This window comes from Elgaria multicarinata, chromosome 16, assembly GCF_023053635.1.
Source record: "Elgaria multicarinata webbii isolate HBS135686 ecotype San Diego chromosome 16, rElgMul1.1.pri, whole genome shotgun sequence".
Lineage (NCBI taxonomy): Eukaryota > Metazoa > Chordata > Lepidosauria > Squamata > Anguidae > Elgaria > Elgaria multicarinata.
Window position 1 is genome coordinate 20,305,289 of NC_086186.1, and position 27,852 is coordinate 20,333,140.

Here is a 27,852-nt window from a genome sequence, read left to right on the forward strand (position 1 = left end):
TGACTGCTTATCTGTGTGTGGACTCTGGCTGCTCCTCAGACCTCTCTCTTGGATCGCTCCTTGCCCGGTAAAACTGTGCTTTGTTTTGACCATTGCCTGTTTATTGGTGTGCTTTTGGTTTGCCCCTTAGTTTAATGTCACTCTGAGCCATAGCAGGACAGTGCTTTGCATAAAAATGGTCTGGACTGTGAAAGATTCTTCCTAGAAAGGCACTGGCCGTCAACATAGTCCATGAGTCTCTCTCTTCCTTCACAGGGGAAAAAAAGAAGAGGAGGAAAGGGAAAGACACGGGGGAAGGGGTTAAAACACAAAGAAATCAACAATGTTGCAACTGCTTTTGAGGTCCATTCCCTAAACTCCACCAAGGGACTCTTTTAAAACCTTTTCTTCTTCTTTTTTAGTACCGCTGTATTTCTAATTTTTCCCTCCCCTTCTATATCCAAGCGATCTGTTTTGGCTTTCATACCTCCTCAAGGGATCTATCAGCCTCACCATTCTGTAGAGGAACTTGAAGTACTTTGGGAGGGGGAAAACGCCAGTGCTAGGACTAAGAGTGGAGGAGGGAAAATCAATAACAATAAAAATATATATCAGTATATAAAATGCCTGTAAGTGTCTTTTAAACGGAGTACATTAAAAAGCGGAATTCCCACCTGCCCTGCCCAGCCAGGTCACTGGGTTCTAACGGTCCACAAAGCGAGCTCCTTCACTCAATTAAAATGCATGATGTGTTGCAAGTTACTTGCCTCATGTCCCTGAGCAGCCGGACCTTTGAGTCAATGTGTTAAGATGGAGTATTATGGATAAAGCCTTGAATTTATTGACCCTGTTGGAGCAAGGTGGGCAAGGGACAAACTTCATGATGAACTCTTCACAGGATCCTTGCAGGATCCTGTACATGCTGAGGTGTACAGACACCCTCCTTCAAGAAAGCACATGTTTGAAAGAAATAGGCTTAGATTTAACAGGAGATCGTGAACGCAGATCTCTTCTTTTCATCCAGTATTTCTTTGTTGTATCTACATTGCAGCTAGAAAGAGCTGCAAGCTACAATAGCTGTAACCCTTTCAAATAATCATTTTCTGTTTTAGTTGATTAATCTGTGAAACACACTCTTGCACATAACTACTCCAGTCCTATTGACTTCAATGGAGTTCACTTCCAAATATTTTGGTATAGGAAAGCAATTGTAAGGGGAACTTTGCCTGCTCATTTCCTATTTTTGGAGACTACTTTGGTTCCGTTGTGTAATTAGAAAAGGAAATGTTAAACATGGCTAACAATGAGAGATGACCTTTGTTTTATGAAATTGTAAGGAATCTTTTGTTCATTTCAGTATCTGCAAAAGGTACTTACAGACAGTAAGATTGAAAATTGATGTAAATGTAAAGAATTTAATAGTCAACCCATTGATTAAAAAGGTAAATCCACAGTCTACTAAAACATGTTTAATTGGTTGAAGCCATGTAAAACCAGCAGCCAAAGCCTTGTTCTTAGAATATCCCATCACTTAAGGGTGTTGGACATGCAAAACAGTTTCTAGGCATGGAGATCTTGACTTCCATGAATTGAGAGGGATCCAGTGTGGCATAGTGGCTAAAGTGTTGGACTGGGAGTTGGGAGATCCAGGTTCTCATCCCCACTGGGTGACTTTGGGCCAATCACAGACTCTCAGCCCAACCTACTTCACAAGGTTATTGCTGTGAGGATAAAATGGAAAGGATGATGTACACTGCCTTGGGTTCCTTGGAGGAAAAAAGGTGGAATATAAATGCAATCAATAAAAAATAAAATGGTAATATTTGCTATATGTTGCTGGGGGGTGGGGAAGTAGGGATGTCATGAGCGGACTCCACTCCAGTTAGTTCCCTGCAGCCAACAACTTCTTGATGCGAGCCACCATTTTTACACAAGATGGTGGCTCTGTATTTTTTTGTATTTTTATTGTTGTGCAAAGTGGTGGTCCTCAACACCTCTAACGTTTATTTATATATTTATTTATTGCATTTTTATACCGCCCAATAACCGAAGCTCTCTGGGTGGTTTACAAAAAATAATAATAATAATAATAATAATAATAAATGTTGTGGAAATAGTTCTTTATGGGCAACATTTTGTGCAACATTATACACATGACAATTACAGAGCTGCCATCTTGTGTAAAAATGGCAGCAGGGCAGTCCTGGACTGCTTGCTAAGCCCTCTGGGGGCTTTTGTGGCCTGATGAGTGAGGGTGGATCACAGTGTTGATTCTGAGAGTCCTCCGAGGTTGGGTAAGTCTGTCTATCCCTAGAAAAAAGGGGGCAAGTCAACATGTTTATCTTGGTTGCTTGAAGTTGAAGGACAGTTGATGGGGAATTTTATTTACAGTAAAGTGCAAATCAGGGAATCGGGAAGGCTAGGTGAAGCTTCCCATGTGGATTTATCATTAATGGGTTATAATCAATCCAAGCAGCCAATACACGAGGAGAAATTGGTTTGAACCTGCATGTGTATTAAGAAGCAAGCCACATCTGGGTTTGCTGTGGTCCTTGACAAAGGGCCTCCTGGTGGAGCCTTTTCCAGTTTACATGGCAACTAGAAACCTTCACGTTAATGTCTCACAAATGTCCCAGAGCAATATTATATCAGGGCATTGTGGGAAATCAAAATGGTGGCACCTGGATGTAGACACTTTTTCAAAGCGGATGGCGGTACCTGGTTGGGGCCCTGGTAGCTGCCTAAGACTGCCACGTGCTGACACCATGGCTGATTAAGACTTTCTGCTGAGGCTTTGTTCTGTGGGTCTTCCCTCACTATTGGCTATGATGGCCAAGGATGGCTGGAATCACATTCTAGCAACATCTGGAAGGCCACCGTTGTTTTAGATCTACCTGTCTACTTTATTCTGTACGCTGGTTTAAACTATTCCTGTAAGCCACTTTGCAAGTTTTGCTGAATTAAAAAGCAGGATAGAAATACTATTAATAAAACCAAGTACTTCATTTGCATTGCACTTGTCCTTCTTTTCTGAGGCTGCTTTTTATTTTTTAAATTTGTTATTGTAATGATATAGATGGTCCATTACTGTTATTAGTCAATTTGGAAGCCTTTTTTTTATTATTAGAAATGTGGGGTATAAATGCAAGGCTGGCCCCAGCACATGGCATCTTCCAGCAGCTGTGAGGCTCCCAGCACTTTGGCAAGGCCCCCCTGTTGAGGCCTGCCCTCGATCCCCTTACTTATATTTATTTATTGGTTCTGTCCTGGCACTTCTAGCAGTAGATCTGGGCACCCTTTCAATTTCCCACACTTCCCACCATTTACGGTGGCTACCAGGGCCGGTGCTACCATAGAGGCCACTCAGGCGGCTGCCTAGAGTGCCAAGGCAAGGGGGCGTGCCACGCGCCACACCCGGAAGTCGCTCTCCCACAGCGGCTCTGAGAGGGCGGCTTCCGGGCGCGCCATTCCGAAGCCGCCCACCCGCCCCAGCATCCTGGCTTCACTTTGGCTGGGCGCCCACCCAGCCAAAGCGAAGCCACGTCCGCCCCCCCCCACTCCAGCATCCTGGCTTCTCTTCGGCTGGGTGGGTGCTGAAGTGAAGCCAGAATGCTGGGGTAGGGGGGCGGGCGGGCAGCTTTGGAATGGCGCACCCGGAAGTCGCTCTCCCACAGCAGCACCGTTCGGAAGCTGCCTGTCCACCGGCCCCCCCACCCCAGCGTCCTGGCTTCACTTCGGCTGGGCGCCCCCCCAGCCGAAATGAAGCCATGCCCGCCCGCCCCCCCAGCATCCTGGCTTCGCTTTGGCTGGGTGGGCGCCCAGCCGAAGTGATGCCAGAACGCTGGGGTGGGGGTGGGGTGGGCGGCGGCTTCAGAACGGCACGCCCAGAAGTCGCTCTCCCAGAGTGGCTTCTGACCAGGCGTGCCGTTCCAAAGCCGCCCCCCACCCCAGCGTCTTGGCTTCGCTTTAGCTGGGTGGGCGAGATGGCACCCCGTGCCCAGGTATGCTGGGGTGGGTGTGGGTGGCTGAAAGCAGCTCACCTGACTAGGGTGCAGAATAGTCTGGCACCGGCCCTGGTGGCTACTGCAAATTAGACTACTGCAATGCGCTCTATATGGGGCTGTCTTTGAAGATGGTTCAGAAGCTTCAGCTTGTGCAAAATGCAGCAGTCAGATTGATAAGTGGAACCAGAAGGTTCGAGCCTATAAGACCCACTCTGGCCGTTGGCTGCCTGTATGTTTCCGAGCCCAATTCAAGGTGCTGGTTTTAGGCCTTATACATCTTGGGACCACCATACCTGACAGAATGCCTCTCCCAACATCAACCTACCCGAACACTGCACTCAACATCTAAGGTCCTCTTCTGGGTGCCTACCCCAAGGGAAGCTCGGAGAAGGCAGTAAGGGAGAGGGCCTTTTCAGTGGTGGCCCCTCAATAATGGAATGATCTCCCCAATGAGGCTCGCCTGGCACCAACATTGTTATCCTTTTGGTGCCAAGTCAAGACTTTTCTCTTCTCCGAGGCATTTAACAGCATATGCTGAGTTTCTTAACTGACCACAGAATACTTGTATTTAAATGGATATTGTCTGTTTTTGTTTGTATTTTATGCTTTTTATGGTTTTAAATTTTGTATATTTCTGTTTTTAACTTTTGTAAACCACCCAGAGAGTGGGTAGGTATATAAATGTAAATAACAACAACAATAACAATACCACAGAGGGCATGTGCCACCACCAAAATAAATAAAATAAAAAAAGTCATAGGTTAGCATATTCTGCCCGCCAATACCTTAATTTCATCTCTCTCTTTTTTGCTTCCTGGTTGTGCTTCATATCCATTCTCCCCTACATCCTTTTGAGAAGTCTCTGCCTTGAGCAGCTTCACTGCAAAGATTCCGTGGAACCGAGAGGAACATTTTTGTACTTTTACCTTCTCTTCACCTCCCCCCCCTCCTTTCTCACAATCTCACTTTCTCTTTCTGTGTAGGAGGTTAGATGGAAATAGTTTCAACTGCAGCTGTGATATCCGTTGGATCCAGCTGTGGCAGGAGAAAGGCGAAGCGAATATGCAGAACCAGGACTTGCACTGCATGAGCATGGAGACCAACCGCATCCCCATAAAGAAGATGAATATCAGCCAGTGTGGTAAGGAGGAAAGGGGAAAAAACCTACGTAATTGGGCACCTGCAGTACATGGTTATCTTTCCTTCTATTTCTGATGCTCAGGCTGTGAGTGCCGTGGCTGATGTAGCCAGAAGGACACCACTGCCCATGCACCACAGTGAGGTATCAGCAGGCCTGGGGGAACTCCAATGTTTTCAGAAGTATTAAAGAAAAGAGAAACCATTTGGAAAGAACCCAGGGGGAGGGGGAGGCGGAGGCAGGCCGCAAAAACAGCCCAGTGAAGGAAGGGCGTAATAATGGATCCCAATTATTATTATTATTATTATTATTATTATTATTATTATTATTATTATTATTACTATTATTATTATATAATTTATTTATTTTTCGCATTTATATACCACCCCATAGCCGAAGCTCTCTGGGCAGTTTACAATAATAATAAAATAAAATTTATTTCCTACCCGTCTCTCCATTTTGATCGAGGCAGGGAACAACAGTAAATATAAAATACGTAAAAACTGAATTAAGAACATAATATACATTGTTAAAACATCCTATAAACAATATTATGGATTGGTGTGTATGGAGACTTGCGGAATTATAAAACAGGCAGCGGGCTGCCCCATGGGGTATATACTCTTTAAAAGCATCCATAAGGCATATTCCTTAGCCTAATGCTAATGCGCGCAGAAAAAGGATGAAACTGCATGCTTAATGCATGGCCAGCAACCACATATGTGGTTTCTTCATACGAGGTGTGTGTGTGTGTGTGTCTGTGTGTATTTATGTATTTTTATTGGGACTGCAATGCATGGAGAGGGGAGGTCAAGCCTCCCCTCCCTGGTTCCGTTCCCAGTTAAAATCACTACCCCCACCCCACTGCAAGTAAGATAGTGAAGTTCCCATTTTAGAAATGGGGACCTCATTTCAAATGCTAATTGCACTGCAGAATGTGGGTGGTTTTCTTGGGACCATATCTGGTGAGAGAAGAGTTAACTCCCCTCCTTGTATCCTGCAGTCCCAATGAAAATTGGCAATGCACTGCCCTCCTCCTCCTCCTCCTTGGCTCCGAACCACACTATTATTATTATTATTATTATTATTATTATTATTATTATTATTTTATTATTATTTACACTATTTATGTACCACTCAATTATCTAACACAGATTCCACAATAGTGAACATAGATAAAAAAATTAAAGATAGCAAATTAAAATTGTTCAATTTTTTTAAAAAAGGAACCAGAGAAACATTGGCTGGTCAGTTGAGGAAGGCTTCTCAAAACAGAGATGTTTTCTGGAGGTGCTGGAAGTAGCCTTGTGTTGCTGCCTGCCTGACCTCCAGGGGCAGGGAGTTCCACAGATAAGGGGCCACTGCACTATAACGATGTGCATATTGACCCAAATGCTCAGGAAAAGTGGCATACTGGGTTAAGCAAACCCATAGGAGGAGAATGGTTAGAAATTTGCCCATCCCTACACATCTATTCTATAGCATAATATATGACAACAGGACGAACAGACTATATGTTGCGTGTGAAAACGTTCTGTGTGTGTGTGTGTGTGTGTGTGTGCATTTGATAGCAACCTCGTTATCGAGATACATTTTGGTTCATTAATGTAAATCATAGGCGATCATATTTGAAGAATCTGTGCCCCTGAGCTGAATGGGGTCCAATGGGGAATGTGTGGTTCTCCAGATGTTGCTGAGCTGCAACTCCCATGCTCAGTCGTCATTGGCTATCCTGGCTAAGGCTGATGAGAGTCTCATTCCAACAACATCTAGAGCAGCCTTTCTCAACCTGGGGTGCTCCAGATGTGTTGGACTACAACTCCCAGAATGCCAGCTGGGGCATTCTGGGAGATGCAGTCCAACACATCTGGAGTGCCCCAGGTTGAGAACCACTGATCTAGAGGGTCACATGTTGTCCATTCCTGCTGTAAACTAACCCCTTTCTTCAAAGATAGTTTGTGTTGTGGGGTTGGTGGTCTAAAGGCATCAGAATGTTTCTGGTTAATGGTGGAGGATGTCCTTGCAGTCATTGGACAACATGATGGTCTCAGTAGCAGGGATGTTGCCTCACCTTCTTGCACCAATTGAAATGGGGGATAAAGCTTTGATTCCATTTGCTCTGGCAGATGTGGTGAGATAAGCAAATTGAATTGGCGACGTTGTGCATGATTAGAACTACACAGGGACCCCCCCTCAATTTGACTTGGAAGCTGGTTTGGAGCCCCCGAAGCAGCCCCGATTCACCTCAGGTTGCTTCGGGGTTTGCCTGCCTTACCTCGGTGCCGAAGTCGAGGTGAGATTCGGGGCCTCCAAGGCGTCTTGCCTTTTCTAGGTGCCGGCTGTGCAGCTGGCACCCAGAAAAGCCTCCCTTTCCCCGCTCTCCTTGCTTACCTGCTGCCACCTGCGCCGACGCATGTAAGAAGAACCAGGCTGCGCACGATTTTAAGGTATCACGGGTGCTCTGAGTGATTAGTATTTCTATGGCCACTGTAGTTTGTGGCTATAGAGGTACTTATCAGTTTCGTTTAGTACCTCTAAACTAAACTGGTTCTTCTTACATGTGTTGGTGTCAGAGGTGGAGGCATCGGCTGCAGCAGTAGCGATGACAGCAGGTAAGGCATAGGGCTGTGCTGCTCCAAAGCAGCCTGAGGAACCCCAAAGCTTCGGAGCCAAATGGCTTCATATTTGGGGCACCTCGGGCTGAGCCAGAACCACCTCGGAACCAAGGCGAGGTTGGCCGAATCAGCCCAGCTTGGATTCGGGGCCTCAGCCCGAGGCGGTGCACAGCCTTATGCATGATGCCACCTCGCTCTCTGTGTGACCTCTGATTTCCTAGGGAAATCATGGGGCAGTGCTGTGGATTGTTGACAATAGCAGCAAAACAAGATTCTGTTTAGGCTTGGAGGGGGGGTTTGCTTTCCCCACCACCAGCCTGTCTTTTACCTTGAAAAGTTTGATTCAAGAAGCCAAATGCATCCTACTAACCATTTATGGTGGCTTGCCCATGGCATAATCAATGTGCTTATGCTGATTGCCTGGCACTGTAGAAAATTGAAGGGTTCCCAGGAGGCCACAGCTGATGGGCTGGCTTGGTGGAACTGTGAAATGACGGCAAGCTTGGTCTGTTTCAGAACGTGTGTAGAACAGATCCTCTTTGCTTCCTGACTGCCTTGCTGCACAATGCCTTTAGGGCGTTCCAGTTCAACTCATTTGCACTGAGGTCAAATGCACTGCATCTAAACCTGACAAGATAATTTCCCACTTGACTCTTTAAAACTGACGATACAAGAAATTCTGTAATATGCCCTCTCCATTTCCTCCACTGCCTGTTTGTTAGCATGTCCAGGGCAGAGGCAAGATTCAAAGTGGAGGCTTCCTCATTTGAAGCTCACCCCCCAACCCCCCCAACCGCCTCTACAACATAAGCTATGTGCAGTTCATAGAATCGTTGAGTTGGAAGGGATCTTGGAGCTCTTCTGGCCTGAAGCAGGGTTTGCAATACAGGAAGCAACTAGGGCACCCCCAGGAAAAAGAAAACATGTATGGGGACCCTTAGAGACAGTTTGAGAAAACTGGAGAAAGCCTTCAAAGGCACTCAGTAGTCCACTTTCTCTTTAGCCCTAAATTGACTCAATGCTGTTGGCCTCAGTTGGGAATATATATATATATATATATATATATATATATATATATATATATATATTTCCAGCAGGCATGGTTCAACAAGCGATGTTCAAGATTTCTGGAATTCTCCAAACGTAATTTTGCCACTTGTCTCATGCCCAGTTCCCATTTGCAGGCATGGCTTGCTCTGTGTGAATGGGAAAGTTGCACAAACCAATCTGCGATTTAACAGGAGATTTGTGCAAATCACGCAAAAATTGTGCAAATTTTGTCCATAGACTAAAGAGGGACTGGTTCAATCTACTGAGGAAATTTGTGCAAATTTTCCTGAAGTTGATTACACGATTGAGTACGGGAAACCAGCACTGTGAATTTGTAATACTTTGGGTGGACATGTGCTCACAATTACGTTCAAGGCTTCAAATGGGGCGTGCTAACATGTTTTATGAGCCAAACCAAAATTTACATACCTCTCAAAGAAAAGATTTAAAATTCTAATATAAATTAGAGATGAATGGATCTGTCAATTTCAATTTCTTTTATTATCTCAGTCTTAAGTTCAGTTCATCTTGAACGTTGAGAATTACTCCAGCCTAAAATTCAGTTCATCCCAAACTCTGAGAAAACTCTTTGATGTTTGCATGAAAATTCATAAGCATTTCTGAGATTTTTTTTCTCCTGATATACACCTTTTATTGCAAGCAATTGTCTTAACTTAATCCATTTTTAATGTGACTTTCCCTAATGTCCGCCTTTTTGCACTATTTGCCTTAATATTTGTGAGCCCTTTTTGCTGGGAGAATGCCATTGCAAAATTCAGAAAAATGTAAATTTTGAAGGATTGTGAGTTTGGAGTGTCATTAAGTGGTTCAAAAAAGCAAAATTAGGTATCGTTTGCATTTAAATGCATACTAAATGCATTTCTTCCCCTAATATAAATATCTGGGGGTGGGGTGGGGATGTTGAATTTGTCATGTGGCTTGTCATGATTGGGGAGAATTGATCTTCCAGGCTTTCTCACATCCATCAGAGGTTAAAGGGTCTCACTGATGGTGACATAACCAAAGACCACTGTAGTCCTTAAGCTGAAGTTGTTTACAGGATTATGTAGGGGAAATCAGTAATGTGAATGAATTCATAAGGTCCCCCACACAATCCCTGCCTAGCCATGGGAACTCCTATGAACCGTACAGGTTCATACACTCCCCCTCCACACAGAAATCAGCCATGAAATTTGCTCTCCCCATCCTCAATGCATTTTTATTAAATGCTGGAATAGAGCCAGGGCAGCGCTATGTAGGTGAGCCAAAGGGTTTTGGAAGACAACTGGAAATTCCTCAACAAATTGGAGGAGTAATCTTCAGTGATTAGGAAATCCTTAGTGAGCAAAGGAGTAGGCTGGGAAGACTTCTTCCGCTATTAGCCAGGGTGGATTTATGTACATTAATTTCCTGGGCTTATGGGGTGAACAGTTTCTCTGACCTGCCTGCCCCCACGGTCCTTCCCATCACAACTGGAGAGAGAAATCTCCCTGCTGAGATCTTTCCCTTCCCAAATGGAGCTCTTCCTGCTTGGCTAGTGCTCCATCGTGAAAGTGATTCAATGAATTCTCCAACTAGATCCAAGAGGCTGGTGTGGCTTGCCTAGTTAATCATCCCCTGTATTTCTAATGTTCAGGTTGTGACTATTGTTGCTTTTCTAGCTGAAACGTTGCCCAGCTCCATGCGCTAAAAGGAGGCTTGGGGAGCCCCCAGTTGTACAGAAAATCTTTCGGGGGGGGGATCCAGACCAGCTGAATGAGGACTGAGCATGCTCAGTAGCCACAGAGTGTTGGCATAAGGCATGTGCAGAAGAAACCGGAGGAAGAGAAAATGGAATGGAGTAGATGGAATTCTGAGCAGGGCATACACCACACTCTAACATTTTGTTGCAGGTCCCACTTGTAGTTAGATTTATTGAAAGCACAATCCTGTGCATGTTTAATCCTACAACTGTCTGCATGCCCCAGACAGCCATGCTGGGAGTTGTAGGATTTGTTTCTGTATGGACATTCGTAGGAACCATCCTTATTTATTTATTCAACTTCTGAATCATTCCTTCATCTGCAAAGCATCTCAAGAAGGTTTAGCGTTTTGTCTTCATAAAAATAAATAAAATAAAATCCACTCTGAGAGAAGCAATTAACTTACCCACAATAACAGACATAAAAAAATGATTCAAAAGCAAACTGGCAATCGGTCAATCTAAAATCCATTTGAGCTGGACTTAATGTTTAAAATGCCTGAGCTAACAGGGGCATTTTGATTTGGTACAACAACAAGAGCCAGTGACAATTGTATCTCTCTTGGGAGGACATTCTGGCATTGGGTGCCACCAGAAAGCAAGACCTATCCTTTGTAAATGCGTAATGCATTTCTCTCATTCAAGGCACTTGGAGGAGAGCCACCTGCAAAGAGCTTTCTGCAGGAGCAGGGCGATACAGGAAGGTATTTGGCCCCAAAGCTATTTAGGCTTTGAATGTGATCACAAGTAGGGATGTACAATATTGTTTGCTCATAAATTGGACTGGGCAGACATCCCCCAATGCTCGCCCCATGTACTGGTCACCGAACCCCACTTACCCGGCCCCAGTGAGTCGCGTGGAGTGAACCACTGGGCCGACCACTGGCACTTGGAAGCATGGAGTGAGGCCCTGCTCCATCAGTGAGCTGGTGATAGACAAGAGACAGCCTCTGGTGCTATTGAAAAGGATAAAATCTTTAATAGTTCTTTCTCGTGATGAACTATTATCACGAATAGGTCATTGCGAGACTCTTCATAATGAGAAAGAACTCTTTGGCACAATGCAGTTCATTCACAGAATGTCTTGGAGAAAGAAAAGCGTAAGATTTTGTAATATACAAGAACAGGTTGTTTTAATGCAGCCTGTGTCTAGCGTCAGCTCCTGAAGAAGGATTTTGTCTAAATCTGAAACATCGAGCTTTTGATAATAATAATAATAATAAAAAACCTCAAAGATTTTATACTTTTCAACAGCACCAGAGCCTGTCTCTCGTCTATCACCTGTCCAGTGGTGCTTTTTCCCTCTACCACACTCGGTCAGTGAGCTGCCATTTTCAGCCCAAATGGTGGCTCGTTCTTGTCCGTAAATGCTCCGTTTTCAGCAATGGCATGCCTTCAATGTTGCATGCACCACCCCTTTAAGGCTACTGTTTATGCAAATAGAACAAGAATGGACAAAAACGAGCCCCATTTTTAGGGGTGAGCAAATTCACCTGTGCCAGGTTTGGGGGGGGGGCACTTGTCCCATCACTGTTGCTGTCCACCCTTGCTCACCATATCACACAAACCTCTTCTGAGGCTCTCCTTGGCCCAGTGCTCACAGGGCAGCCACACGCCCACACACCAAATCGTGCACGTCCCCCTTCCTGAATTTTTCAGCATGGACAAACATGAAGCATGAAACCTTTGTGCTTCCTGTTTATTTCTTCGACATCCAAAGTCATTTTTTTTAGCAAATGGCCTCTCAGAATTCACCACCGTATTCATGAACAGAAAAATGGCAGTGGAGACGATGACCTTTTTTTCTCTAGGGGAAGGAGAAATTAATCAACCAGTTCTTGGAGTGAGGCTCACCATTAGCAGCGGTTGTAGCACAACGTCTCTCTCCCCCACCCCCTGTTTGTTCTGTCTGCTTTTTGGTGGTATGTGTTGCTCTTACCTTCTCATTGCAAAGTGGCTACTGGGTGTGGTCTTTCCTTCCATTACACATCTCTCCATCAGTCTGCAGCCACCCTGGCTGCCCACGCTCCCAGATCTGTAAAAGCCCTGTGGAGGAGGAGTTACATCATTCCTTACATCTTCCCTTGGGCTTTAATTGAAGTGTGGGAAGCCAGGGTGGCTGCTGGTAGTCAGAGAGATGATTGTACAATGACATGCATGACACTCACTCCTTGACCACCTCATAAGTAAGGTATGCACAAGAACCCCAGATCTCACCCATGATATTTTTTTCTTCTCCCTAGAACATCCTCCCCCCAAAAAGCAAGTTATTTTGTATCAAATTTAAAAGAGAATAGTCAAAGAAGAATGTGGAAGAATTTTTCAGAACTGCACTGCTTCTAAGGCTACGATCCTATACACATTGACTTGGGAGCAAGTCCCATTGGGCCCCATAGGATTTAGGTCCCTGTTGATGTGCATGGGGTTGCACTGTAAGTATGATGAGGGAATGAAAGTTTGAGCCTTAGGGATTCCCCTCACTTGCCTTGGTTGAACATTCTCTTGACACAGATTTTTTTTTGTGTGTGTGTTGGTTGGGTTTCTCTAGATCTGCCTGAAATCAGTGTTAGCCATGTGAATCTGACTGTGTGCGAGGGTGAAAATGCTGTGATTACCTGCAACGGCTCCGGCTCACCTCTGCCTGACGTTGATTGGATGGTGGTCAATCTACGCTCTATCAACACTCATCAGGTAGGAGGATAAATCCAGATCCTTTTTTCTGCTTCAGTTATCTGAACCCAGCACTCTTCTGCATATATGGAGGATTAGAGAAAAGGATTTCCATTGGTCTTCCTGAAGCATTCAATTGCTTTCCAGTTTGTTAAGGATGTGCATCATGGCTGTACTCTGGGTTGGATGTATGATTCTATTATTTTAGGAAAAGGTTAGGGAATTTTTCTTGGCTGAGGGGCCAGATTCCCCCCATCCAACCCCAGGCCCTCCGACCAATCTGGCAGAACTGATGAAGTCAGGGTGAAAGCCCCCCCCCCCTGGGATGTCATCCACCCATGACCCACCCACTTTTCATTTCTCTTGGTAGAAAGAGGCATGGAGCTCCATGGTCCTCACTGCATGGAGAAGACTTGGCCGGCTCTTGGAGGAGCTGTTCCTCCAAGCACTCTCCAAGTCAGGCATCTCCTTTACCACTGCACACCATCCTGATTGGGATGGTAAGTGGCACATGAAGGGCAGGGACTGAGAAGGTGCTTGGAGGAACTCTTCCAAGCACCAACTGAATCCTTTTTTTTTTGGGCAGGGAGAGATGTGGCGTGCTTTGTAGGGCTGTGCACGGACCCCCCGATCTGCTGTGGATCCCGATTTGCAGCTTCCAGATTGGGGCTGCTCCGCCCCATGTTGATCCATCTATGCTCTGCTCCGATCCGCTGCGGGGCTCCGGATCTGAGCTCCGTGTCATCCCCCCCCCCCCACATAGACTGGCATTGAAAATCAAACACCTATAACTTTTTTACTTTTAACGTTAGAAACCTCAAAATCGGCACCATGACAGCTTATACATGTATCCACATTTGTGCCCAGTTTGACACAAATCCAAGCATCCGGAGCCAGGTAAAGCCCCCTCCCCCCTCCCCCCTCACCACTTACCTGCCTCCGTCGCAGTCCAGTGGCAGCTTCAACTGAGGCCTCAGTTGAAGCTGCCGCTGGACCGCGATGGAGGCTGGTAAGCCCCCCTTCCTTCCTGCCCCCTTACCTGGCTCTGCTGCCGTTGCTGCATGGACTGAGACAGCACCAGGTAAGCCCCCCTCCCACCACACTTACCTTTTCTTCGGAGCTCCAGATCGAGGCGAAGCATCCGCTTGGTCCCGATCTGCTTCGTCTTGCTCCCCAGCTTCCCCAACCTTTGTCGGAGGCGAACCAAGCCACTTTGCTGTCGGTTCTAAGAACTGAAGCAAAGTTGAACACAGCCTAACGCTTTGCACCTCTTGCACAAAGAAAGTCAAAATGAGTGAAAATGAAGTCAGGGAAGGAGGTGAGGGGTAGGTTGGCTCCTTTGCTGGCTAAATTTGGCCCACAGGCTGGACATTCTGTACTGCTGTTCTAGGAGCATCTATTGGGTGAAGGTCCAACCATATTTTAAAGAAATATATACTTATCCTTCTTTTTGGTGATCGTTTTCAGACAAACGCCAACTGGACAAATGTTCATTCCATCAATCTAACCCTGGTGAACGTCACAAGTGAGGACAATGGGTTCCTGCTGACGTGCATTGCCGAAAACGTAGTGGGCATGTCGAATGCCAGTGTGCTTCTCACTGTATATTGTAAGTTGATGGGTTATGGGGTATGAGGGAGGGATGGAGGGCAGGCAATGGTATGGGGGATTTTTGTACATTTCCCCCTGCAGAAGATAACATCTCTAAATGCAGGGCAAATCTACCCAACTGTCACAGGCAGTTTGAATGGGGAAAGTACACACCTCTGTGTGGATTTTCCCCCAAAAGTGTGCACTTTCCTCATCGACTGAAGTGTGAACACTGAAAAAAATGCACTTTTTTATAGTGTGCATTTTAAAATAAAAAAGTGCTCCCATTCCCAGCCATGTTTGAGGTTTCAAATGGGGCAGTTGATGATTTGCAACTTGAAACAAAATTCTCATTCATCCCCAGTCCTGAGAATTGTTCTTCAAAGGTGGAAATTTCTCCACAGTTACTTGGGAGTGAATGATGAAATAGTAATACTAATACCTGCTGTCTCCGCCAACTCACGTGGAGGCTGGTGGCCCATATTTTGGTGGGGCTGTGAATCCATTCTAGGTTTCAGTCAAAACCAGCCTGAATGTAAAGGAGCTATCCTAGGTGCTCGACCCAATCACCCAAATAGCTCTTTTAATGTTCTTGCTGGTTCTGACTGAAACCCAGTATGGATACACAACTACCCCACCTACGTTCTGCAAATAACATGTTCAGGTAGAGGAAAGGGTGGACAATCTATGTCCCAGTGGCGGTTCATCTGCGTGAAGTAGCAAGGCTGGCATCAGTGCTGAGCGTCTTTGGCCAGATCTACACCAAGCACGATATGACACTTTGACAACAGTTTGAAAACTGTATATGGAGTGTGTCCTGAGGCTCAACAGTTGTCACTACTGTTATAAACCATTTTAAAGCAGTAGTGTAGATCCTGCCTTTGTCTTACCTGAACAATAACAGTTCAAATTGCTAATAAGACTGAGCCGAATTTGCAGAAGATCTGTTTTTTCATGACAGAAGGTGCCATTCTAGGGTGCATGGGGGGCGGGGGAGAATCTTCAAACACCCTCTCCCCAAAAGAATTCCACAATCATGTTTGTGGAAATGCAGTGTCTCCCCCTCTCTCGGCAAAGCATAAGAAAGTGATTGCATTGCAGATGGTCTCCTGTGAAGTGTCGGTTGACACATTAAAGGAGGCAAGCGCCTTCACTACTTTCCACGTGCTCTTCTTAAAGATTGCTGAAAGAGAGCTGGCTCCGTCTGTCTTGACAGAGGTGGAATGGAGAGGCTGTGTTTCAGTTTTCAGTGGCCCTTGTCGCAACCTCAGTTTGTCTCCTAATTTGCCACATTCTCTCAAAGCATCAAGGGATTCACCTCCTGTTTATAAACAAGTCAGATGTTGCCTGGCTTTTATGCAGCAAAGGGTCTGCAAATTGGCAAGCATTGTGTAAAAAGTGCACAGGATAAAACCTAAATCCAGTTTATTGCCAATCCTCCAACATTCTTGATGTTTCCTGATTCTTGGGAGCAATGAGCACAGAGTCAGACTGGAGTTTATTGGCGCACTTCTCTTAGGGCTAGGGATGTATGGGAACTTCATTTCAGTTTATTTTTGATCTGGGTTTCCCCCAGTTACCTTTTGGACCAAAGACGGAGTTGGACACAATCTGTGGTTGAATTCTGTACATTTCTGAGCTAGCAATGTGATTTGCAAACAAACAGAAGTCCAACAGCATCTGTATATTTGTAAAATGAACATGAAGAAATTCATACATTTGAAAAACAAATGTACACAAATACACTTTAATCAATGGGGAAAGATTACATGTAGATTTCAAAGATGCACACAATTGATGTGTCCATTTGAAAAAAAAAGTATGAAAATACTTGTGGATTTTCATGCAAAGAGAAAAGAAACATGCAAGAACTCTCAATCTGATATGGACTCAAAGTCAAACAACCTTGAGTTTTGCTGATTTTATGTAGGGCCTGGCTGTTGAACATGTTGAAATGGCCAAATTCCATTTTAGATAAGTTCTTGGGAGCTGCAATCCAATTGTGGATGAGGCTGAAGGCAAACAGAGGAGAGGGAAAATTATCAGGGCCAAATATACCAGCACATTTTATTTTAAAGCCCTTACTGCCGGTAACTAAGGCCTAATCTACACCAAGCAGGATATTGCACCATGAAAGCGGTATATAAAAGGCAGGAGCCACACTGTTGTTTTATAGCAGTATTGAAGTGCACTGACCACTGTTGGAGCCCTTTGACACATACAGTATACACCATATACTGTTTTCATAGTGCTATATCCTGCTTGGTGTGGCTCCTGCCTGTTATAAACCGCTTCCATTGTGAAATATCCTGCTTGATAGCGATTAGGCCTATGCCTTAGGAGAGGCATTTCAACCTTTTCAGAATGGGGTGAAAGAACTTGCAGAAATCCCAGAGAACCACGCCATGATTGGTACTTGGGAGAAAGGAGGTGGGGCCACTCAGGGAATCCTGGTGGGACAGTTTTGGCCCCGGGCCTGAAGTTCTACACCTGTGTCTTAGGGCCAGTGATTCTGTGGCATCTTTGAATCGGGAGTGAAACCACTGTAGCCAAAGCAGAGGTTCCACACATCTATCCCAGGAGAAGCTGCTTGGAAAGAGTTGAGGCCAGAGCAAAATTGCAGCTGGCGTACTCTTGTGAAGGTGGGGACTCCGGGTGCACTGTCCACTTTTTTCTTTTTTCTTTTCTTTCTTTTTGGGTCAGCTTCTCTCACAGCACACTAGCTCTCCTACTCTGGTTCACAGTCTGAGAATTTGCTGCTCAGAAGACAGTGATGTGGTGTTGTACATTCTTACAAGTGTAAACGTTTTCCCATGAATCGAATCCTTGGGAATCCTTGCTAATAGGTGCATACTTCCTTCCTTACCCCCTAGATGCTTTCAAAGGCCAGAGAAATTACCTTCCTCTCCAGCCTGTCCCTATATGCATGTAAAATCCAATTTTATATACACAGAGCAGCGGCTGAGTAGAATCCCATAGGTACGTAGCAAGTTAGTCTGGAATTAAATATTGAAAAGCAGGGAGATTATCTTTTCCCTCTGCGATGTTCCTAGTCATACTCAATAGCTTAAAACTATGTCACATTGCCCACTTTGATGCACACCCCACACTCCACTGGGACACGTGGGGGCACACTCCCATTTAAACTGGCCAACAATTTGGAGGTTGTGGTAGCTTACTACTGCTCCGTGCATGTGCTACGTAGAACAGTCCATTTGCAAAGCTAGGGTCTCAGTTATCTAAAATCCTTTTACTGCCTTTGCCTGCCCCACAATGTACAGTGCTACTGGAAAACATTGTGCACATGTGATGTACGGTCACCAGCTTTTAGATGTTACGGCTTCTGCATGAATTGCTTTTCAATCATCATCATCTGCCTCTCCATCTTGATCGAGGCAGGGAACAAGAAGTATAAAATATATAAAACATTAATCAAAACAATATACATTGTTAAAACTTCCTAAAAACATATTAAAAAATACTAAAAGCATCCTAAAAGCACCCTAAAATTCCACTGGATAGGCCTGGTGGAAGAGATCAGTCTTTATAGCTGTCTTAAATGCTAAAAGACTGTTAAGTTGACGAATCTCCTCTGGCAGGCCATTCCACAGTCTGGGAGCAGCAGAGAAAAAGGTCCTCTGGGTAATACCCGTCAGCCTAGTTTTGGCTGAAGGAAGTTCTTCCCAGAGGACCTGAGTGTATGCGGTGGATTGTATGGGAGAAGGCGATCCTGCAGGTAGCCTGGACCCAAACCATGTAGGGCTTTAAAGGTGATAACCAACACTTTATACTTCGCCCAGAAACTAATTGGCAGCCAGTGAAGAGATTTTAAAACTGGTGTAATGTGCTCACCCCTAGGTGTACCAGTGACCAGCCTGGCTGCCATATTTTGAACTAGTTGAAGTTTCCGGACTAGGCACAAAGGTAGCCCTATGTAGAGCGCATTGCAGAAGTTGAGCCTCGAAGTTACCAGTGTGTGCACTACCGTCTTTAGGTCTTCTGGCTCCAGGAAGGGGCGCAGCTGGCGTATCGATGACTCTCACATGAGTGTGGTTGACATTTGAACTGGTCCTCCACCCCCTACAGACAAGAAACAAATTAGTACTCTGGTACCTTATGCCTCGAACACAGGATCGTATTGTATCGTACCATTTAGTTTTGTATTAGTTGATTCTTGAAGATGTGCTGCTTTCCATTTTTATACTCACTGAAGTGGGTTTCTGCCAAGCTGTGTGTGCTCTAGGGTAAAATATTAACATTCTGTACCAAGAAAAGTTGAATATTGCAACTTGAATTAATTAAGACAAAATACCTTTTTTCCTTTTTTAAAAAAATGTATTTTGCCAAACGTATTCTGATTTTGATAGCCCTAGAGAGGTGTGATATGCTTGACAGAGCACTGAATCTTTCCTCTCCCAAAAGTAAAGATATTGCTCACTTACCTCTCTGGCTTCTGAGATGGTTCAGTTTTCAAGCACATCTTTTTAGCCATAAGGGCTACAACTTTGTTATTAAGAAAGGAAGGAAGGAAGGAAGGAAGGAAGGAAGGAAGGAAGGAAAGATGAGAATTGTCAACTTAAATTCCATGACAGTACTGCATTGTTTATTGCATTGCATTCGAACAGCATAATATTTAGCCTACATTAAGAATTATACTAGAATTCATCCACTGGAAGTGTGGAGAAGGATGGGGAAATATTACCCACCCTTGTGCTACCATAAGTGTGAATCCCACAACACATTTTAAAACAGCCTTCCCCAACCTAGATCTCTCAAAATATATTGGACCACAGCTTCCATCGGCCCTAGCCACGATAGCCAGTGATCATGGATGATGGGGCTTTTAGTACAAAATATCAAGAAAGGGCCTAGGTTGGGGAATGCTGGTTTAAGTGGTGTCTAATGCACGGTGCTTCACCATGTGAATGTGCCCTAACTTGGATGTGTCATGAGCTCCCCAATCCTACAGAGGTGTTGGAGTGCAGGATGTAAGACAATGGGATTTGTAGTCCAAATAGATCTGCAAGGCAGCTGGGTTGGGAAAGGGTGTTCTATCACATGATTATCTGATTGCCAGTCAAAAGTTTTGGAACTCTAAGGCATCTCTCATTTAGACGCCAAAGTACATCACACCCCACCCTCCACGGCCCCATTTGCAGGGGACAGTAGATTGGTGAGTTTGGGGTGTGTGTGACAAAGTTTGAGTGGTGAGCTTCCCCTAAAATGTTTAATGACCCCACCCCCACATGTAAAAGAGGGGGAGATAGCTTTCCCTTTGCCTTGCAACCCTATACAATTTGGGTGACGCTTTTAAGCATTTGAAAGTTTGGCCCAGCTCTGCTCGCACCTTAATTTCCAGTCTGCTTAGGCTGCTGGTGGGGCGCCATTTGCAATCCCTTTTGTATTTCTCTCCCTCTGTTTAGATCCTCCACGCATCATCACCTTGTTAGAGCCCATCCGGCAAATGGAGCACTGCATTGAGTTCTTGGTGCATGGGAACCCTCCGCCCCAAATCTACTGGCTCTTCAACGGGCAGCTTCTCAGGGAGACGGACTTCATCCGCATGGAATTCTTCCAGGAGGGGGAAGTGTCTGACGGCTGCTTGCTCTTCAACCATCCGACCCACTACAACAACGGCAACTACACCATCGTGGCGACCAACTACCTGGGGTCAGCCAACCAGACGGTCAAAGGACACTTCCTGGAGAAACCCTTTCCAAGTGAGAGACGGCACAGCGTAGAGTCCTGTGGTCCCCTTTCCCCAACCTGTCCTGTCTTTCAGAAGAAGTCTACAATGGAGCAAATCGCCTCAGAGTGCCAAGCAAGCAACTTGCTCTGATGAGGTCTGGTGCTGAACTGGGAACTTTTATCCCTACAGCACCGGATCACTCCTCCCACGTTCTGCCCCTTTCCTGGGAACTTCTTCAAGGAACAGTCCTCTGGTCTAGAGGCAGCGCTCTCCCTCCTCACTGTTAGTTCACTCTAGGATCATTGACACCTCTGTCAGTGAAGTGACAGAGGAGAGTCTGGAATCCCTAGTGTGGAGGGGTGCAGTTACTCAGTGGGGTGACATTCTCTGCAGGTCCTAATTTGGGCGGGGGTGGGGTGGGTGATGACCTGAGCCCCTTTGTCTGATTTGATGGCCGAAGTCACTATCCAGCACAGCCTTCCAAAAGCTGGCACACTGCAGGTGGGTTGGACTACAACTCCCATTATCCACACCCATCATGGTGGGGATGATGGTAGGTGTTGTTAGGGGGTTGTGGCCCTCTTTGGGCTTGACAGATTTCCCATGAGCACTCAAATTCCCTGCTGGGACTTGTGGATCCACCAATGTCTGGCAGGAGGAGTGGGAGAGTTGGCACAGTGATGTTCAGGGATTATCATCAGGATGATCAGGGGTCTGGAAACCAAGCCCTATGAAGAGAGACTGAAAGAACAGGGCACATTTAGCCTGGAGAAGAGAAGATTGAGGGGAGACATGAGAGCACTCTTCAAATACTTAAAAGGGTGTCACACAGAGGAGGGCCAGGATCTCTTCTCGATCCTCCCAGAGTGCAGGACACGGAATAACGGGCTCAAGTTACAGGAAGCCAGATTCCGGCTGGACATCAGGAAAAACTTCCTGACTGTTAGAGCAGTACGACAATGGAATCAGTTGCCTGGTGAGGTTGTGGGCTCTCCCACACTAGAGGCCTTCAAGAGGCAGCTGGACAAGCATCTGTCAGGTATGCTTTAAGGTGGATTCCTGCATTGAGCAGGGGGTTGGACTCGATGGCCTTGTAGGCCCCTTCCAACTCTGCTATTCTATGATTCTATGATGGGGATAGGGATGACAGGAAGTGGAGCACCATGGCTCCTTCCCTCTCTGCTGCTATTGCCTACTGACTGCTCCGCACAACTCTCTCACTCTCCCAAGAGAGTTGTGCAGAGTGCTCGGCAATAGTGACTGCAGAACTCGGTGAGTTGGCCCCATTTGGCACAGGTTGAGTATGGCCAGCTCATAAACAAGCGAGCCGGAATCCAGCAGAGTGGGGAGCAAGCTGCTAAAGAGTAGGGCTGTGCACAGACCCCCCGAACCGTTTTGTGGCCCGATCCACAATGGGCCAATCTGACCCTTCCCTGCTCCACTCCGTGCAGCAAGATCCAGACAGGTGGATCAACACTTGCCCCCTTCCCTACTTATTTGCCTCCGCAGCAGATGGTGGAGGCAGGTAAGTGGGGAAGAGGGGCAAAATGGGGGGGCAAATAAGCCCCCCTCCCCCCTGCCCCCTTACCTGGCTCCGCCACCGTTGCCGCACGGACTGAGGCAGTTGCGGCGGAGTCAGGCAAGTTCCCCCTCGCCTCCATTTACCTGCCTCTGTCATGGTCCGGCACTGGCTTCAACTGAAGGCCAGTTGAAGCCCGGGCCAGACCGCGATGGAGGCAGGTAAGCCCCCTGCCCCCTTACCTGGCTCTGCCACAGTCACCGCATGGACTGTGCTGGTGCCAGGTGATCCTATGTTCGGAGCTCCCACTTTGCCTTGATTCGCAGCTCACCCGACCCGATCCGCCTTTGCGGAGGCGGATCGGGTTGGTCTGCTCCGGATTCGCTATCCAAATTGGAGCGGAGCACAGCCCTACTAAAGAGTCAGTAGACATTAACCTCACTCCCGGACAGATTCTTCTGACATCTGTAGCTCCAGTCCGACATGCCTGGGGGACATCAAGTTTGCTGACCCAACACCTCTGCCAGCTGTGTCGCTGGTCCAATAGATCTGGATGGCCCCTCCTGGTTCAGGGTTGGACCTCTGCCCAAGGTGGAGTGCACGATGCTCTCCATTTCTCTCCGCTTGCTGAACAAATTCCATTGAGGGTGCTTGGAGGAGAATATGGAGCTCTCAACGCTATAGTTTCCTCATTAGGCAAGTAAGTGTGTGTGTGTGTGTATGTGTGTGTGTGTTTATTGGGCAGAAGGTTCAGGGCAATTGGTCGGTGGGAGAACATGTACGAGATCAATCCTCCCAGGTGCCACTGGAATGTGGCCCCCGGGAGGTTCTCTGAAATGGAATTTGGCCCTTGGGCTGGAAGAGGTTCAGCACCCCTGGATGAAAGAGCTTTTTTTTTTTTTAATCCAACCCCTCCAAGCAATGACAGAGACTGGCTATCATGTAGTGATGTCAGAAGACTCAATTTGGGACTGTGTGGAGACCAATAAACGTTCATCAGCTCGCCCCCACCACAAATCCCTGTTTTGTTTTCTGCAAACTGGCCTGACTTGGTCTGCAGTGAGTCAAGCCACTTAGCAGATTTTCTGTATTTTTCATCTTGCACAACCTATGCCTGCAAGTTGCACAAATCGCTGTCCCCAACTCATCCACCCCAAAATGTCCCCAGAGTTTGGGAAAACGTGCTGGTTGGCTCGCAAACGCAAGCCCAGTTGGGCAGACAACTGAAACCTGTCATGCCCCGAAAGGGCCGGGTTTCCAAATGATGGTCATCCCTACTGTCATGCCATTGGGGGTATATGAAAGGGTCATAGAACCATAGAATAGTAGAGTTGGAAGGGGCCTATAAGGCCATCGAGTCCAACCCCCTGCTCAATGCAGGAATCCACCTTAAAGCATCCCTGACAAATGACTGTCCAGCTGCCTCTTGAATGCCTCTAGGGTGAGAGAGCCCATGACCTCCCTAAGTCATCGGTTCCACTGTCATACTGCTCTAACAGTCAGGAAGCTTTTCCTGATGTCCAGTCAGAATCAGGCTTCCTGTAACTTGAGCCCATAATTCCAAGTCCTGCACTTTGGGATGATCGAGAAAAGATTCTGGCCCTCCTCATCTTCTTCTTGATTGGGTGGCCGGTGTTCCTTTTATTCCTTGCCCCATTTATTTTAATGCAGATGCTCTCAATGGGTCACCAATTCTATCTCTGTCTCCCCCCCCCCCCATTTCTATAAGAGGAGACAACAAATACGTTTCTCTAATCTAGTGAAAAGAGCAGCTGGGTTTGTGTGGTATCTTCCCAGCTTTAGCTTAAGTAAGCCCCTGTAGAATTAAATTTTGCAGGGTCCAGCATGCTTCTTGCTGTTTGGAACGCTGTTGTGAGAAAGAGGAACACCCTATGCTATCTCCCACGGCAAAAATAGCACATTTTGCTATATATAGAGTGTGATACCAACGGCATTCTAATTTATTATTTATACCTCACTATACATGGAGCCTTCTCCACGGATGAGCTATAGCCCATTAAAACCTGAATCCTTCTCTCAGAGTTACTAGCTTATAGGCAGAGGTCCCAGCCAATTTAGACAGGAGCTGGGGGAAAAAATGTATTCGGGACTTCAAGGACGATAAGCAGTCTGGTGAAGGCCTGGTTCATGTAAACAGCAAATGAGGTTTTTAAACCATTCCTAGGCTATGCCACTGTAGGCTGTGAGTGGGGGGTTGCATGGCTGAGTCAAAAGAAAACAGTTTCTTATCTATATATACCTGTATCTATATATAAAAATCAGTTTGCCAAGGAGAAAACTAAGCTAGAACCTGTTCCTTTAACAGACTGGTTGTATCTATATGTAGGGATACAAACACACACACACTTGTCAATTTTGTTTAATTCACTCCATTTGCATACTTTATTTATTTGTTTTATTAAAACATTTGTATCCTGCCCTATATCACAAAGATCTCAGGGCAGCATACATATAAAATCACACAAACAATATAAAACAATAAATATACACAGCTAAAAACAAATTAACCCATTAAAAAAGTTAAAACAACCAGTATAGAATTGAGAATCTGTAAAAACCAATTAAAACGATTACATTTGGTGAATTTAGCCATCAAAGGCTTTGTTTAAAACCCATGTCTTAACTTGGCACCAAAATGAAACCATATCATGGATTGTCAACCACCTTTCCTTCCATCGCCTACTCATTGATGGAATTTTTTTTTTTTTAAGGATGTGCGAGAATTTCACTCCACTTTCCACTGATGTGCCTTAAGGCAAGTGCAAATTTGTGCAAATCCTCCCCCACCCCATAAAAAGAAGGGGGAAAAGAAAGAAAGAACAGGATGCAAGTCCATGCAGCTCAAAAAGCCACTGGACTGAGGATTCTGAATTCATTTGATTCCATTGCAGTTTTCACCAACCTCCTTAAACTCTATTTTTTGCTTTCAATTGTAACATTCTTAGGGATGTCAGTTGCTGGGAAACCCATCCCTTTTTTTGGCTCGCTCTATTTCAGTCTCCATTTATGTGCTGAGCCATGAATTTTCTTGGTAACCTAGAACTATTTGTTTGTTTGCTTGTAAAAATGCATAAATCGACATTTGCTTGCCATATATATGGAAAATTTACCAGCTGACCTGACTTACTGAAGACTGAGGCCTTAGCTAGACCAGGCTATATCCCGGGGTGAACCCCAGGATCGTCCCTGTGCATCCAGATGACACACAGGGATTCCCGGGATCAGGGAGGGATCATCCTCCCTTGCCCCAGGATAGAGCCCTCCCCTTCGGGCCCGCTTTTGCCGTGGTCTTGGACTGAGCCTGAGATTGTGGAATCTGTGGCCCATTTCTGCGGCTTGACCCCGCTCTGTGCAATTACTCACAGGGAGACACGCACGGGGCACAGTGCTCCTCAGGAGCACTGCACCCATCGGGTTTAGGGTTGGGGGGAGTGGGGAAATAAATTAATTTTTAAAAAGCACTTACCTTCAGCGTATGAGCGTTCATGCGCTCCTCTCCCTTTAAAAATAAAAAAATGGCAGGCGCAATGCCTCTCTTCCTGAGGTTGCCACGCATTATGTGTAAACAGGGGCGAGATCTCGTGTTAATCCCAATGCGAGGTCTCCCCTCCCCTGGAACAAAAGGTAGTTCTAGCTAAGGCCTTATTTAGGCCAAATGATGGAAGCTGGAATGGAATCCAGGGGACTGAGCTGATGAAAGTTCAATGTGCTCCACCCTGCAGCTGGATTCCTCCGACATCCCTAACCATTCCCTCACCCCCAAACTGACCCATCCAGGAAAAGTTTTACTACCTCACTCGCTTTGTGGGCTAATCCAGCATCTCCAGTTAAAAGCATCCGATAGCAGGAGATGAGAAAAGACCCTTCTCTGCCTGAGACCCTGGTGAAGGTGTATCCTATTCCATCACTTGGCCAGTGAGAAGGAAATGTTGGTCAAACAGAGTTCCCCTTCCTTGCCTGTAGTCCCCTGCACCCTCAGATCTTGGCTGGAAGGTTGGGGGTCTCTTTGGAGCAGAACTGGGGGACATGGGGGCTACATGGGGGAGTAGAGGACAGAAGTCCCATTGTACTAGGAGACTTCTGCTCATGTAGGGTGACCAACTGTCAGGATTTCCCCAGATTTGTCCTGGTTTTTGTTCTTTCCATGGTGTCAGGGGGGATTTTCTATAATTTTCAATAATGTCCTGGAATGACACACCTTCCCCTTTAAGGCTGCCATTAGCATGGCAGGAGGGAATGACATGCTTTCTTGAGGCACATCATTCCCCTACCCCGAGCTCCAATTGAGGTCTTAAAGGGGAAAGTGGGCCATTCGTGGACATTATAGAAAAGGCCCCAATTGGAGTGGATGGTGGTGGTGCAGAATGAAATCCTTTCCCCTCCTCCACTCCAATCGGGTTCTTTAAGGTGGCAGGGGAATAACGTACTTTCTGCAGGACTCAGAAAGCTGCTTCCCCCCACACACACTAGGTGTCCTCTTTTTTGGTTTCCCAAATATGGTCACCCTATGCTCATGTGAGAGCTGAATCCAACCTAGAGGTTTTGAGAGAGGTAGTAATTATAGCCACAAACTCTCTTTAATCTGTCCTCTGCCCTCCCCCCATCCTTCTGTGTCAAAGCAGTGTTCATGTTAACTGCTGGCTTATTTTGAGCACAATATGTTTTGGGTGCTTTGTATCCAACTCCGTCTCCTCCAATCTTTGGGAGATGAAAAGAGGTGCTTAATTTAACTAGCATGGGATGTTGTACATTTTCCTGGGGATTAGGTAGTATTTAGCACACAGGTAAGCCTCCTTGCAGATCAGAGCTTAAGGTGTCATCCTATTGTGCCAGAAGGATAAGCTAAGGCTTGGCGGTGACTTAAAATCCTCCATCTATACTGCTAATTCAGATGCATTTAACATAATACATTGAGCACTGTTGTTTATAACTATGTTTCTCTGAGCACCTGTGCGCATATACCCCCACCCCACAATGAAATAGCATTTATTTATTTATTTATTATGTATCCTCTCTATTTTATCCCCACAACAGCCTTGTGAGGTAGACTAGGCTGAGAGTCAGTGACTGGCCCAAAGTCACCCAGTGAGTTTCATGGCTGAGTGGGGACTAGAACCTGGATCTCCCAAGCCTCAGTCCAGCACTCTCACCACTGTACCAGACTGGCTGTTATTATAGATCACACTGAATCTGTAGTAGAACCTAAGGTGTACTCTGGAGCATCAGAAATAGGAAGTGATATTACAAGAGATCACTAAGGCCAAATCTGCACTGCAAACATGTATCAGTTTGGTACCAGTTACACTGTTTTGGGTTCAGACTTGACCTTGGGGGAGCTGGGGGTGGCAACGGCCGACAGAAAGCTCTGGCGTGGGCTGGTCCATGAAGTCACGAAGAGTCGGAAACGACTGAACGAATAAACAACAAAGAGCCTTGGGAATTGTAGTTTGGTGGTAATGTTGAATTATCAGCTTTCCCCAACCTGATGCCATTGAGCTGGTTTGGACTTCAGTTTCCAGCATTCCTGACCATAGACAATGCTGACCTGGGTTGATAGGATTTGAAGTCTATATACCTGGAGGGCACCTTGATTTGGTATGGCTGTTTCTAGGACGATGAAATGATTATATGAGAAAGTTGTAGCATAGAAATGCTTCTGCAGTATTGATTGAGCTATTACTATTGTTATTTATTTATTTTATGGAGTGGCATAGCAGGCACATCTTCATTGGTTTATCTCTGGTTCCCCATTTGGTGGTTACCTGGCTTTTGTGCAATCTCCCCTCCCCGTTCTGTAAGGTTGAAAAGTTTATCCTAAGGCTTAGTGATGGGCAGT

The 27,852-nt window shown here is 45.9% G+C and overlaps 1 protein-coding gene across 1 annotated transcript in view; it reads left to right on the forward strand.

The window, feature by feature from the left end:
* Positions 1 to 27,852, forward strand: part of NTRK3 (neurotrophic receptor tyrosine kinase 3) — a 464,240-nt gene that overhangs the window by 165,614 nt on the left and 270,774 nt on the right. The window contains exons 5-8 of the mRNA XM_063142789.1: positions 4,967 to 5,124; positions 13,076 to 13,218; positions 14,665 to 14,806; positions 20,211 to 20,507. Of these exons, the coding sequence (XP_062998859.1) occupies positions 4,967 to 5,124; positions 13,076 to 13,218; positions 14,665 to 14,806; positions 20,211 to 20,507 (740 nt within the window). The remainder of the gene's footprint in view (positions 1 to 4,966; positions 5,125 to 13,075; positions 13,219 to 14,664; positions 14,807 to 20,210; positions 20,508 to 27,852) is intronic.